The sequence below is a fragment of the Cebidichthys violaceus genome, unplaced genomic scaffold (genome assembly GCF_023349555.1).
Source record: "Cebidichthys violaceus isolate CVI_PGR_0920_01 unplaced genomic scaffold, fCebVio1.0.p SCAF_10, whole genome shotgun sequence".
Classification (NCBI taxonomy): domain Eukaryota; kingdom Metazoa; phylum Chordata; class Actinopteri; order Perciformes; family Stichaeidae; genus Cebidichthys; species Cebidichthys violaceus.
Genome location: NW_027176263.1, coordinates 7,069,507 through 7,084,051, shown reverse-complemented (window position 1 = coordinate 7,084,051; position 14,545 = coordinate 7,069,507). Strand labels below are relative to the sequence as shown.

The 14,545-nt window shown below is 41.0% G+C and overlaps 2 protein-coding genes across 2 annotated transcripts; both read right to left on the bottom strand.

The window, feature by feature from the left end:
• Positions 1-1,211: 1,211 nt before the first annotated feature.
• spef1 (sperm flagellar 1) lies at positions 1,212-4,828 on the bottom strand. Its single transcript, XM_068717695.1, has 7 exons — positions 4,649-4,828; positions 4,402-4,513; positions 3,738-3,876; positions 3,550-3,595; positions 2,333-2,414; positions 2,133-2,238; positions 1,212-1,580 (listed from the first exon to the last, which is right to left on the bottom strand). Exons 1-7 carry the CDS (start codon positions 4,755-4,757, stop codon positions 1,467-1,469), a joined length of 708 nt encoding a protein of 235 aa, XP_068573796.1. The 5' UTR covers positions 4,758-4,828; the 3' UTR covers positions 1,212-1,466.
• A 100-nt stretch (positions 4,829-4,928) lies between these two features.
• On the bottom strand, positions 4,929-13,711 carry adam8a (ADAM metallopeptidase domain 8a). Its single transcript, XM_068723378.1, has 25 exons — positions 13,642-13,711; positions 13,430-13,539; positions 13,206-13,279; positions 12,994-13,072; positions 11,983-12,059; positions 11,375-11,606; positions 10,700-10,777; positions 10,466-10,534; positions 9,668-9,837; positions 9,505-9,586; positions 9,264-9,406; positions 8,987-9,164; positions 8,799-8,888; positions 8,434-8,629; positions 8,261-8,342; positions 7,989-8,169; positions 7,814-7,900; positions 7,645-7,729; positions 7,228-7,339; positions 6,893-7,094; positions 6,696-6,731; positions 6,469-6,513; positions 6,303-6,353; positions 6,110-6,190; positions 4,929-5,844 (listed from the first exon to the last, which is right to left on the bottom strand). The coding sequence occupies exons 1-25, from the start codon at positions 13,685-13,687 to the stop codon at positions 5,800-5,802; spliced, it is 2,631 nt and encodes an 876-aa protein (XP_068579479.1). The 5' UTR covers positions 13,688-13,711; the 3' UTR covers positions 4,929-5,799.
• Positions 13,712-14,545: the final 834 nt, after the last annotated feature.

The window sequence follows — 14,545 nt, the reverse complement described above, 5'->3', positions numbered from 1 at the left end:
TGTGTTGCATGATATGTGTCATTTAGGAATGTTTTGATCAACCTATTTGTGCTTTGTTCTTATTTATTCTCCTATTGGGAATTATGAGTCAACCTTTAAAGGGGCAGTCCAACATATTTACATATAAAGGTCAGAGTAGGCTTCAATCAGCCTATACAACATCTGTATTATGTCTTCTGGCTTTGTTCTGAGAAGATATCTTACCTTGAGTTGTTGTTTTTTTTAAATAGGTGCAGGGGTCTGTGTGTGAACTTTTAGTCCTACATTTTCCCACAATTGACCAATAGAAAGCTGCCTTGACAGTGCTGGCCTTTGAAGGGACATAGTCCAAAATGGAGGAAGCTCTCTTAGCTGATAAGCTGTGTCTCACCATCCACTTTTATTTAACGTACTCTATTGGAGTATAAGCAGCTCCACAAAAGAGGAATGCATGGAGTCCATGGAATAAAGGGCCCAGTACAGACTAAACAGAGAGAAGCTTGGGGAGCTGTTCTGAGTGACTAACATGCCGGTGGTTTGCTTGCCAACTAGTTGTTCACTAACTCGCCACCTCACTTGGAGTGATGAAAGACATGTGAGATTTGTACCTCGGTGTTATATTGCTGTAAGCCAGATAATGGTGATTGATTAGGTGGTATGAAGATGATCAGCACGACAGAGCTCAGTCACAACAGCAGGCAGCTGAAGAAGATCAGCAGATCCTGATACAGCTCAGCAGGTCGCCTGTCTCTTGTTGTTCTACACCAACAGAGGGGGCAGGATCAAAGGCTACGATAGACAAACACTGACGGACATTATGGAGCAACTCGCCCAACCCCATCTCACTGGCATGACCTGACACTTCAGAAAGGGAAGTGAGCTTTATATTTCAATAGACAGAACACAGGCTGTGATGCGTGTCAGCTGTGGTTTACTATATTTGGTCATCTGCATGTATTCCAAAAATGATGCTTGACACAGTGGAAAATTAAGTCATTGATCTATCTTTGACCAAACTTCACATTTGTGAAGTGACAGGAACTAGAGTTGCATAGAAAATGAATGATGTAATTTTAGACTTGGCCAGTGATCGAGTGACAGACGGTCATAGTGTATAAACCTAACACAGCATATCATTTTGTTTGGTTCATTTCACTGTTTCAAATCTCCTCCGATCTGCTATCTGCTATTGAAAAAGACAATTTGGAATGTTAAAGAGGTTAGTTGATTTATTGAGCACTTTGAGGTCAGAAGTCATAGGCTGTGTAAAGGCACAGAAGGTCAGAGACGACGGCAGACACATAAACAATTGAAAATCACATTCTACACACTCCTCACAAAGAAACAACTATCAACAACTCAAATTCTCATAAACCATTTTTAGTAGATTCTCATTTGCTAAGATTTAAACACAAAGACGTAACATGCGATATCTGCAAAAATAGCTGCAAATTAGATACATCCTCTTGAAACCTACACTTCTTATGTTAGCGAGTATTGCCTTTTGCTTTGTATGTCTCCAGATGCCGCATCAGATCTTCAATACGCATGTCCTTCAAGTGAACCAGATGCTCTAACCTGTTCACTTTCATCTGCAGGATCTACACACACACACACACACATGCAAAAGGATGTGGTTAAACTAGGTGAGGTTCATTTCTAAAACTGTGAATCATCTCACTGATGAACACGTCCTCAAGTTGCAAAAGGAGATGTTGCACATCTGTGTCATTATTCTTTCCTAACATGCAGATGTGGCCACAGGAGGAGAAGAAAAAAAGTTGGATCCGCTGAACAAATACTGACTCACTGACCACTGCTGACACAGTTTATGACGCACATGTATCACACACATCTAAATGTCTCTCTCTCTCTCTTTCTCTCTCTCTCTCTCACTCACTCACTCACTCACACTCACACACACACACACACACACACACACACACACACACACACACACACACACACACACACACCTGCAACAATATTACATTTATGACAAAGCGCTTCCTCTACAGGACATAAAAACGGAAGACGACTTTGTTTGCAGATGTTCTAACAGTCATCCGAGTGTTTCCAGGATTGATGCGTGTGTGTGTGTGTGTGTGTGTGTGTGTGTGTGTGTGTGTGTGTGTGTGTGTGTGTGTGTGTACCTCCACAGTCTCCTGCAAAGCCATGACAGCTTGCTCTTTTTCCTGCAGGAGTAGTCGGAAAGTAGGGTCCATGTCTGGATGAAACTGCGCTGTATGCTGCAGTTTACTATACAATAAAAGAACAGAAGACACATTAATATTAGGAGCACTCCTTTAAATTAATTTAAGTCATATTAAAAGCAAAAATGTTTTGGTTATACCCTTTTTTTATTCTGCTCTTTTCATCTTTTATCGTCTCTCCTACCATCTGAGTGTCACGTAGCTCTTCAGTCTGACCAATTTCTGAAGACAACAAAACAAAACTATAACATTTCTCCAACTATAATGTGAGCACAACAACTAAAAACTCTGCAGTTGTTAGAAACCTCAAGGGACTCATCCAGTAAATCTTATAGACACAACTAGGGCAAAGGGAGGAGGATAGGAGGCAGATAGGCAGAAAGAGGGAGAAAACAGGGAAGTAAGATTAGAAGGTGGAGAAAAGAGAAAAATGAGGAGGCCTTTAAGTCCTGCAGTGCTGAGCTCAATCTAGTGATAAAGGCCATCTGGTGATGTTGGGAGCTGATATGAGGACCTGGGCTGTGTGTCTGATAGCGGATGGGGAGTAGATGGAAGAGGAAAGAGCAAAGGGAGGAGGCACTGACCTGAGGTCAGCTTTACAGGGACAGATGAGGTGTGGGAAACGGAAAAAAGACATGTCACCGATTCACTCCCTAAAGGTGGTGGCATTCTCTAATCTGTCCTGTCTGATGCTGTTAAATATAAAGAGAAAGACAGGTATGTCTGTGTCTCTGTGTGGTCACTGCTATCTGCAGGAAAGATTAGCATTAACACAGAGATGTGAGCAGGACACAAATGCTGACAATATTAGGACAAGCTGGAGAGGGAAGGAAGTAGAGAAGGCCTTGGAAATAATATAATTTCAGCCTTCACATCAGTCACCAAACAGTCTTCTCAGAACACAAAATAACACCTCAGTGTGTCTTGAATATGCTGATTTTGTGTTTGTCATCTGACTAGTAGATACAGCACTATTAAAATAGTCTAAAATTACCCCTCCCCGTGCTAAAAAAGGCACATTTAAGATTGTGCAGCTTCAGTAAAGGTTACAGACTGACTGTGTCAGCTATTACACTTCACAAATGACACATAAGGACATATCATGCACGAGGCGTGCGGTCAAAACACGGTCATAACATTCTTGTTAATTCAGCAGTCTATGTTTCTGTAATCTATTTGAATTCCCTATTCCACTGACTTAATCACAGGATCCTCTTGTTGTAAGTTCTGCAGAAATCGTAATGTCCAGTGATGTAATGTAATGTCAAATATGGCAATAGACATGTCGGTCGGAGGATAAAGTTGTTTCAAATGTGTGGATCGAGGTTTTGTGTACATTCAATCACAGAATAACTACCTGTGTGAGGTTTCTCCTGGTTTCTGGTGTCATAGTATTCCAAATCCTGAGTTCAGAGGAAAAATGTGTTCAGAATGTGGTTATTTTTCTAGCAACAATGGAAGACAGAGGTCCATTATTTTGTAATTAGCCTTCACATAGATGAGAAGGGACTCATGCTATGTATGTCTTAGACATACAGTACACACATCTGTAGTGTGCTCCAGTTTCTTGTCTATCTTCTCCCTGAGGGCGCTCAGTACAGGCTCTATCACTCCTGCAGTGCTCAGTACAATCCTCTTCACTGTGTCCTCAGGCACGTGAAAGTTCAGCTTGGAAAACACCTTCCTGTTCACAGAAAAAAACAACAACACATGTTTCTAATAAAAATGACCAATAACCAATAAATAACCTATACAAATCTAAATGACTTCCAGCAGGTTTAACCTATGATGATGCCTGGTGATGATAAACACAAAAGGTGCCAATTTGTGTACAGTGAAGAGCCATAAACTCTAGCTGGCTATGTGCCACACCACTGACCTGGGAGAGGATGAGTGGGTGTGGGTTGGATTGGTTCTCATGACCAGATGCAGAGACCGTAGTGCTCAACAAAAGCTCTGCCTCAGTGTTTGTAACATTTTTACTCATTCGGATTAAGAGATATCAATTGCGATAGCAACTTTTCTGTTGAGTGTGTGTTTGTGTAATAATGTTCTGGAGCGATGTGGACATATTGACAAAGTCAGATTGTGAAAATGTGAATCTTTCCTACTCAGGGGCAGTGGCTGTGTGGCCTTCATGCTGACACCTTCCTTCCTTTTCACAACCTATATTTAATAATAAATACAAATGATGGTTATTATGTCTTGCCTGTTGAGAAGGTTCCAGTTACTGAGCTTTTGCGGTGTGGAGTTTGTTGCAGTATAGTTGTGCAGGTCAACAAGCTTTGGGAAGAAATATTTGACAACCTCTGCAGCCATCACTGCAGAGGGTTCATCAGAGAGGCGGAGTCAGTTAAATACATAAACAAACAGACTTGTAAGCTGATAAACGAAACAGTTCATATTACTCCTGCTGCTTCACCTGACTGCTAGCTAAGCCAAACGCTAACTTATACCTCCGTCACTGAAGTCTCTCGTGATGTGTCTCTTGGGCCGGGACAGAGATATTTTGTCTATCCATGCGTACAGATGCTGCAGTTCCTCTTCGTTCAGTTCTCGGTCCATTATTCTTCAAGCGACATACGTTTTCTGGACAGTTTACAAAGACCCAAACTGCTCATCTGAGTTAGGTATTAGCTTGTTAGCTACACTCGACAACAGGTTGTTTATGGCGCTGCTAGGCAACCGCTAATTAACTACGGCCACACAGATGATAAATGACTGCGACACTGATGGTGTGTTTGTGGTGATTCACTTTTATTGTTAGCTCCATCTTACAGACAAAAAAAAGAGATCTCAATAAATAGGAACAGTTCAAATTAAGTTGCATTTAAAAGTTTGCAGGATAAATCAAGGCAGAATCACCATTGTAAGGAAAGACCTCAATCATGGGCATTATGAAGGACTGTGTCTGCTGCATAGAATATGCGATATAAAATCCCTTGCAGAATTAGGCTACAATCAACACGTATCAAATCAACACACAAAACAGCGGCGTGTACAAATTCAGTCTCCCAATGTCAAGCATACCGAGGTTAGTACAAAAATGTTCAAGAAAAAGTCAGAACTTTTGTGGTATTTCCTAAATTAAAACAAAGTGCCCACGTTGATGCCACATTTTTAAATCCCAAATCCCTTAACAGCATTGTTCCTTTTAAAAGCAGTACCTGTGTGAGGGAATAGTAGCAGTAAAACAGTTACAGCATCAACAATAGTGCAATTGCCTCATTAAGTATTCACATATCCAAGTATCAAGGAAGAGAGACATTTCCCTTAAAAATACAAAACACATCATCATGGCAGCATAGCCATTTGTCATTTATAAAGCACATGAAGTTGAGTCTGTCAATCACTGCTTCAGGTTTCGCAATCAACATACTGAAGGCTTACATAACCAAGACACAGACGGCGGTAATCCTCAGGGAGAGCATAATTGACAGAAAAGCTCTGTCACTTATTATTGACGATCCTTCAGTGGATCTTGCTTCCACTTTAAACCAGACAAGCGTTGCCTGAGAGGATTTCTAGGTCCTTCTTAGGTGTGACAACAACAATGTCCTCATTCAGAGGATCTCAATGTTTACACCAGGCTGAATTATTCCCTCTGTCATCTGGGCCTGCTGGGGGGCATCAGGGCAGCTCTCCCTGCAAGCTAGAAAAAACAAGTACTGTTAACAAATGTCATATGTTTTTTAGTTATACAGTGGTGGCCAGGAGAAGTTTATGTGCTTACTAACTCACCAACACCGAGCCACTGCATGCTCATTACACTGTGATGTTGGGATAATGTCCAAAACCACAAACATCTGTATAAACCTAAATGCCTTGAATAACTGTAGGAATGTCTGAGTACCAGCTGCTCGGATTTGAAGGATTTAGGAAAGTCAGGTCAACTCTGCTGCCATCTGAATACATACCAGCTGAGTGTGTGGCAATGGAGACCGGACTGCAGAGAGTGTTGGCTTCACTGGAGGCATTGGAGGCTTTGGCTTCATGATCTTAGAGAGAAGATGTTCACATTTCAGGAGGAGTGGCAATGGCAAGAACAGTTAAACATGTGCATGCTAACATATGGATATCGTAGGTAAAATGACTTGCAATGTCACTTACTGGTTTTGTTGCAAGTGGTGGCAGAGGTCTAGATGGAGGTAGTGGCTTATTCTGCCAAGAAAAGTCAGAGACAAGGAAATTAAAAGAACAATTGATACACAATTTAACAAAGCAAACTATTAGAACCCTTAAAAAGAAAATAAGACATTTCTATATGCAATTTTACCTCAGCATAGATTGGCTTGCTTGGCTGCATGAACTGCCTTACACCCTAAAGAAAAACAGTTATTTATTGGTTGAAATACAGTAGACATCTAAAAATGTAAAAACACTGCAACACTACACACACACACACACACACACACACACACACACACACACACACACACACACACACACACACACACACACAACTCTACATTTAAGTGAAGGCAAAACAGCAGATCAGATTACCTGGTACAGGGGTACAGCAGACAATTTCTTAGGTGGCTGTAAGAGACAAAATCAGAGATTAGTGAAAGTAAAAGCTTGATTAGGCCTGTTTAACCATACATCTTACTGGGTTTTGCAGCTTAACAACAATGATGGCCTGTAAATGATTTAGAATATCCCTGGAGCTCATTGATTGTCATTGTGTATTGGAAGCTCACCACTGGAGCTGCTCTGCTGGGCTTCAGTGCTCCAGTATGCGGTCTGGCAATAGCAGAGTACAGAGGTTTGCAGGCTTGAGTGGCTGAAGATTCCACAAATGTAGGCTGGCTGATGTGTGTGGACCCGAGACGAGGGCTGCCTCGTGCACCACCGCTTGACCGAAACAACGGGTTGGATTGTCCTGAGGTAGACTGGAGACATCTAAGAAGAAATACACACAGATGCTAAAATTAAAGAATGGACAGGATGGAAATGTCCATCTGGCTGAATGTACGAACACAGTGATCAAACAGAGACTGAAAGACAGGAATACTTTTAAAATCATTTTCTGTACCTCTTTGCAGGTCGCCTTTTTTTGATGCAGCACATCAAACTCGCAATAACCAGAGCCGACAGCAGGAGTAAGCCGACTACCAGTGACACAATAAACACCACCAGACCTGCATCTGTGCACACAAACAAACACACACTGATTGTGACAATATTCCTTCAGGGATGAGCACGTTACAGAGTACTTCACTCGCTCAGGATACAAAATGCACCGTAACATGATTACTGCATTTGTACCAAATGGCAGGGGAATTCCATTCAGTTAGTGTTCATGAGAACAGAGCACATTTGTTTGAGTCCATGAGAGATATATTTCAAGTATTAAATCCTGGTGAAAAACAGAGCAGAAGAGGAACAGACACACAGCCATGTGCAAAGCATGGCAATCAAAAGGTCAAGCATATAAAGACATGTACAATACCTTCAGGGAGTTCAGACTGCTCCACGTTGCAGAAAGGTGGGGCCCAGCCAGGGTCGCAGTGACACTTACTCTCATGGTTACAAACCTGCCAGAGATCACACTCACAGTCAGTTATGTCATCATAGCGACACAGCGCTCCAAAGTGTTGTGAGGGTAACAGATTTCTCACCCCGTGGTTGTTGCATTTGGCAGAGCAGTCATTTGTTCCGTACACTTTTATGTTTTGGATGTCTTGACACCGTTGATTGTAACATACCTGAAAGACATTGATAGGTTCATTCATCTGGAGTCCACAAAGGTTTTTTGATGCTAACTGCTAACAGCAACCTGGGCAGTTTTCTTACCATGTTGGTGCCACATTTAGTCCCAACAGGCACCATGCCCAGATCTGCAGGGTAGTTATCTTCAGGGTTCATAGTTGCCTCATTGCATATGTCTCCATTTCCTACTTTGTAGAAGGACTTCCTGGATGTCACAGGAAACTCCCAGCCTCCGGAGCAGAACAGTGTGCCACAGGATTGATCTCTGTAACCAAAAACCACAAAGCAATGATACCAACAATACCACACTATCAATACGCACTATTACAGAGCTGTTATGGCTTTTGATTACATACCGGTTTGAACATCTTTGGCTAAACAGTGTCTTTCTGCAGTTTCCATGCTTGTAGAAACAAGCATCTGGAGCTACGTCAGCATCTAAACAGAAATCATAGCAAACAAGATAGCTGCAGACATCTTGAAGTATCAAAGAACATCTACATCAAACTATAATTCACTAGTGTAATACCTGGTCCCCAGAGTCTCTTGCAGTGTTCTTGTCGCGATGGACACTGTCCATTGTAGCAGTATCCTTTTCCACGGTTGCAGGAGAGGCCATTCTGGGTGTAGGCGTCAGTCGGACAGGAGGCAGAGAAGCCAGTGCAGTATTCTGCCAGGTCACAGTTTCCTGTCTTTGGTCGGCAGACACTGCCTGTCGGTTTCAGCTGCAGAGCGGAGAGAAACACAGATGGTGATGTACCAACTTCTGAAATAAGAACACTCACACATAACCAGCCAGACGGCAGAGTCAGACAGTGTCTAGCTATATGGTAACACAATTATCATCGGTGTGACTTCAGCTACAGTAGAGAGGACATAGTGAGTATTACTTACTCTGCAGTTGTGGCAGCACTCTCCCTCTGCGCACTGGGCTCCTGCATTTAGTTTACAGGTAGTGGCATTGCAACAAGGATTCTTGCACTCCTATTCGTCAGACAGAGGGGTGCAGATCATTACAATCCATCTCCTTTGTGTGCTTTGGTCGTGTGTTTGTATGTATGTACCCTGTGTGTTGCACAAACCTCTGCGGTGCCACAGTCACACTCCTCTCCAGGCTCCAGGAAGGCGTTTCCACACACTGGCCCTCCATAGGTGCGATCAGTAGCGGGAGTATCCAGCAGGCAGGCAGGATTGATCTCCTCCAAGAACCTGCTGAGCTGCTGCTGACTGCAGCTACTGAACAGCTCTGGATACACAATGCTAGAAAAAGAGATAATAGAAGGCAAATATAAGCTTTACTTTCGGTTAAAGAAAAGTAGATTTCGGGGCGTTTATGTGCATGTGAGAAACTGAGCGTACCCAACGCTCTCAGCCATGATGCAGCCTCTTTTTGATGTTAAGGAGCCACAGATACAGTTTTCAGAGTCATGGGACAAGCCCAGGTTGTGACCCATCTCGTGTGCAATAGTAGAGGCCACTCCTATTGAGTTTGTGTTATGGTCCTGTGTGTTGGAGACAAAAGTGCCGTAGAAATTAACATCACACAACTCCCATTCATTTCCTTTTAATTTCTGTATTTTTAACAAAAAAATATATTTACCTCATTGACAGCTCCAGAGTTAGAGGTGCACATTGCATTGGTGTTGGCTAAGCCGACAGTGGAACCCTCGAAATCCACACCTCTGAGTGAGGAAGAGGAACAATTTAACACACCATCTTGGCATTGTCTTTTTAGTGGCGAGTTAGAAACAGCTGCGTCTTACGTGATGAACTGTGCGTTGTCATGTTTGGTCCTCGGCAGCAGGCTCCGCTGACGCCACTCGAGGAAGCGACTGAGGGTGAGCTCCGGGTTAGTGCTGACCTCCACCTGATCTTTGTATGACCAGATATCCAGACCGACCAGCATCACGCGAACACCCACGGGGCGATACAGCTGAAACAGAGCAGAATGTAAGCACAAACTGTGAAAAAGTGGAAATGAACCCAAAACTGAATGAACTGTCAAGTAATGCTACAAATCACAGAACCAATCATCTATAATGCTGTCACAGGAAACCACTGGGTCTAGTGCAGTCTGATGATGCATTCATGCTGGACTCTTCTCTTTCAGAGTATGCAAAGAGGATTGTGTGAAACATAACAGCTTAGGTGGGAAGATTCACAGTTAAAGTTAGATTTTCACAGTGAGAGAACTTGTCCTTCCTTTGATTGGTCATATTCCAGTCAGTAAAGAACAGATAGTATCAGCACAGATTTTTGTATTTCATCCACAGTGAAAATGATGTCTGATGAAGTGCCCGACACGTGGCTGTGTCTTGTTAAAAGTCTTATCTGCCGCCAAAGAAAATACACTAAATTACTTGTGAAAACAAATGGAATACTTTATTAGTCCAGAAGGGAAATTTGCATAAAATTACAAAAAAATTAAGCTTTGACACTCATTTGAACTTTAGAATGCCCTTATTTTATTGTCCCAGATAATTGTATCCTAAGATTAGTGCTGTTTTTACATCACAAGGTTGAATCAATTTAACTGAGAAACAACAGAGAAACAAACATACCTTGTCCACGTGGTTTGCTATTTCAAGCGCTCTGGCCTCGATTGTCTTCTTACTGCCAAACTTCTTATACTAAAAAGAAACGATTGTTTGAATTAGTAATACAACGAACAAAATGTCAGATATAAAAGATAATCTACTTCTTAAGGGAAATGTCTATCGTGCAGATCATTATCAGTAATAGGCTGCATCTGCAATAACTGGCTCAGGCAGAGAAAGGAAAATAGAGAATCAAACCTCTGTGTGGTCGACCACCACAACCAGCTCCACTGTCTTGGGTTTTCCTGTACGGTCTTTGGTCTGGGCTCTGCTTTTCTGAATAGGGCAGAAGATATCAACATTACCAAAAGTGTGTGTGCGTGCACATGTATCTGTTTTGGTTAGATTTTAATTTTATAAAATAACTAACTCTATTTGTACAGCACCTTTCAAACACAGTGACAAAGTGCTCATAAAATAAATATAGGAGGATCAATAAATGTACATCATAAGGAATTAGTATGATGCAAAAGTATGAATTTGTCTATTGAAATGTGCAATATTATGTCATCATTTCCAAATATATTCAGATATATTATGTCTCTCCTACTTGTTGTCCTTGTCTTTTGTTTTTGTTTTGTTACATTGAAGTGAATGCTAATATGAAGTGCAAAAAAAACTTTTGTGAATTTTTAAATTATCAAGGGATAAGTGTTTGTTTTTTATTACAGATACAGAACTACTATGATACAAGAACTGTGTATTGTGATACTTTTCAGAGTTATAGTTAAGAGTAGTATTTTACTGCATACCCCTTTCTTGATTTTTTCATAAAATGATTAAATGTAAGAATGCAGCACAAAATATTGGGTATCAGCTGTAAGCTTCAAGCACTGGTGTATTTCTGTATGTGTCCACGCTGTGCGTCTTTACCAGACTCCCGAGCTGGAACAGTCCAGACGGACGAGCTCCGTGATCATAGAAAGTGGTTGTGTTTCCATGGGAACAGGAGCTCCTCTTCGTCCTCAGGTGTTTGTAGTTGTAAACAGCATGGAGACCCTCGTCACTGTGAGCGCTGGAGCTCTGTCTGTCATCCTGCTGTCCCGCCTCTGTGCCAGCCAGAGGTTCGAGAAGGTACATTTGGTCCTGGAGACGCACAAACCCCCTGCAGTGGACACAGGAAAACTTTTCCTTCAGCATGTCTTATTCTCAAACAGATCTTCATTTAACTGATGACTGGACCTGCCTTTGTTTATCGTGCTTCAGCTTCTACAGCCATTGACACTAATAGTCTTTTATAGCAGACGGAAGGCATCTTTGCATGGCCTTTGTTGATTAGGTTACAGGTTTTCAGACACAGAGCGACGGGACTGAACCTCTCTTTGGATTGGACACACTGGTCATCAGTCACAGCGGGCGACTTTCAGTCTCAAATCATTATGGGGATCATTCAATTTGGCACTCTACTTTGAGGAGCAATAACTTTTTTTGGAATTAGACATACAGAATGAAAAATACAATTGCCATCTAGCATTACTCACTTTATTCCTGAGCAGAGTCCCACGCTGGCAGAGGAGTCCTCTACTCCCACGATGTGCCCATGGTAGTAGCAGTGAACCTGAACAGACATTCATTATTTGTCGCAGACTCAAAGGAGAAATTTAAACTCACACCTCAGTTTTTTTGGTTTTTATCAGCACAGTGTGGTCTAATTTGAAGAAGACAATATTGTACATGGTTGTGTCAAGGTAAGATGAAATTACTTAACCTTGTGATGTAAATTCCTCTTCCACATAAGACTCAAGAATTACAGTGGGTGGTGTAACGTTTAATAATGAGGAACTTTATGGTTGAGAAACTTAAGTTCATCAGGACATCAGATATTTCGAAATAAAAAATGACTGGCAGGTATTGCATAAAGTGACATGACGTTTGTAGATGAAAATGATGAAGATGACTAGTTTCAGTAAAATTAATTAAATATTGAAATAATGGATTTCATAATTGTACAGCATTGACAGGTAACTTGGTGTATATTTGGGAAGTACTGTACACATAAGTGCAGGAAGATCTGCATTTTACAAACCCTGCTTCTTGTGTTTAACAGTTCAGAGCTGTGACTTTGATTTTAGACTGAGGACAAACTAACCACACCAGTATCTTACAAAACTGCCAAAAGACCAAATACAGGAAAGCAAATGTAGCAAAATGGGAGGGTAGGTGACAAATGATATCCTGTACTTAATTAATTAATTCCTTCACAGTAAAATAAATCTTTGATAGTATTACTCAAGCCTGATTCCAGACCTCTGAATCGTCCATATCGCTGTTTATTCAGTAAATTAAATAAAGTGAATGAAGTGAAACAAAATGGTAATTCAGTTCACTTTGTGTTTGCATCTTACAATTAAGCATACATTTAAGGCTTAAAGTCTAAATTTCCACAACACAGGCATCTGGTTCTGATATATCACCAAAATGAAAGATGATCATAAATTCAAGGATTATATCATGTTAGTGAAATAGAAGTGACAGTAAGCAAAGGTACATACCCTAAGATCTGGAGTAGTTGTGACTTGGGTGCCCTGATCAGAATAGTGGGTCACAGAGAAGTTTTTCCCGACAAGATCTCTGAGAAGAACAGTTGTTTTTGTTTTTTACGTCAATAATATTGACACACGAAGAAAGAAAGTACAGTATGTACCTGCTCAGTCAGAAATAAATGTGCTAAAAACACAGTCCCAGGCATTTTAAGTTGTCTCACTTGTTCTTTTCCAGGTGCAGTGTGTAGTTTTGCCCAACAATCGTCAAAGAGTACTGGAGTACATCAGGGTATGTCTACACACACACACACACACACACACACACACACACACACACACACACACACACACACACACACACACACAAAGAGAGATGAAACTTTAATACATCTTCCCAAAACTAAAAAATATATATATATCAGAATTGAAGAGTAGAGTGTGTTACCTGATGTTTAGCAGCATCATTAATGAGAGATGGATCCCTCAGCCTCTGAGGTATCACTATTTGGTACTTCATCACATGAGGGAGAGTCCTCACACTGCCCGCAATTATTCCTGCAAGTATCGGGGATATTTTATGAGATAAAATGAAAGAAAGAAAAAGAAAGATAAAGAAAGAAAAAGAAAGAAAAAGAAAGAAAAAAAGACAAGTCGTACCCCATGTGGAGAGGAAAATCCATACAAAAGATCCAGAATATGGCATGTTGCTCTACCGGACGGACTCTGTCATTGTGTGCTTGGCAGTCTGAAGAAAAACGGCTCTTCAGCACTCCGCCCTCTTTGCTGTGTAATATCCTGAAAATTACCATTTGAGGTTGACAAACCACATGAGTCACAACCAGAGCCTGTAAAAAAGTTTAACGTTATTTCTTTCCTTTTTTTTTTTTTTTTTTTTTTTTTTTTTAGCGTGAGTTGTTGAGTCAGCCTATACATTGAGTCACATTATTTTACGGGGATTAAAACGCTCTGATAAACCTCGTTTAGAAAACGTGTACAATTTAGCAGTTTCTTGAAAAAGAAAGTGGGGTGTACACTCAATCACCCCTCAACCGTTGTTATGAGACTTTAAGCTTATTTGAAAGTTTTTCTCTCTCTGAGACATTGTTTTTCTTCCCACCACCACCACACAGACACACATTTATATGACAAATGGAAACTAGAGTAACACTCACGTACAGCTGTATGTAAACAGATTTTACAGGGCAGATTTATTGTATTCAATTATGGGACTTTCCTTATTTATATATAAAACACACACCCAATACCCAATATCAAATGACACAGACCCACTAAAGCCCGTTAGTGGCCTTTGTTGCCACCTACTGGTAAAATGGCAGAATGTATCAGAATGTATCAAACTCGCTCAAAAGGCTGTCTCATATTAAAGAAAAGGCCCGCATGTGATAATCATGTGAGTTGCCACCGTAGGAAAAAATAAATAGACTGAGTTGTAAATGTTTTTGCTGTCCGCTACTTGTGAGATGAACGGTAATTTTATGTTACAGTATAGTTAAATCCTGACACTTAAATTTGTTTGTTGCACATTGGAATACTCATATTA

Excerpts from the sequence above, each read along its gene's own strand:
- spef1 (XM_068717695.1), bottom strand. The coding sequence starts at position 4,757 with ATGGACCGAGAACTGAACGAAGAGGAACTGCAGCATCTGTACGCATGG. Across the intron at positions 3,596-3,737 it reads AACTGGAGCACACTACAGAT|GATTTGGAATACTATGACAC; the intron begins GTGTGTACTGTA and ends CTCTGAACTCAG. Across the intron at positions 2,415-3,549 it reads CCAGGAGAAACCTCACACAG|AAATTGGTCAGACTGAAGAG; the intron begins GTAGTTATTCTG and ends TGTTGTCTTCAG.
- adam8a (XM_068723378.1), bottom strand. The coding sequence starts at position 13,687 with ATGCCATATTCTGGATCTTTTGTATGGATTTTCCTCTCCACATGGG. Across the intron at positions 13,280-13,429 it reads ATGATGCTGCTAAACATCAG|ACATACCCTGATGTACTCCA; the intron begins GTAACACACTCT and ends GTGTGTGTGTAG. Across the intron at positions 8,630-8,798 it reads AGTGCTGCCACAACTGCAGA|CTGAAACCGACAGGCAGTGT; the intron begins GTAAGTAATACT and ends TCCGCTCTGCAG.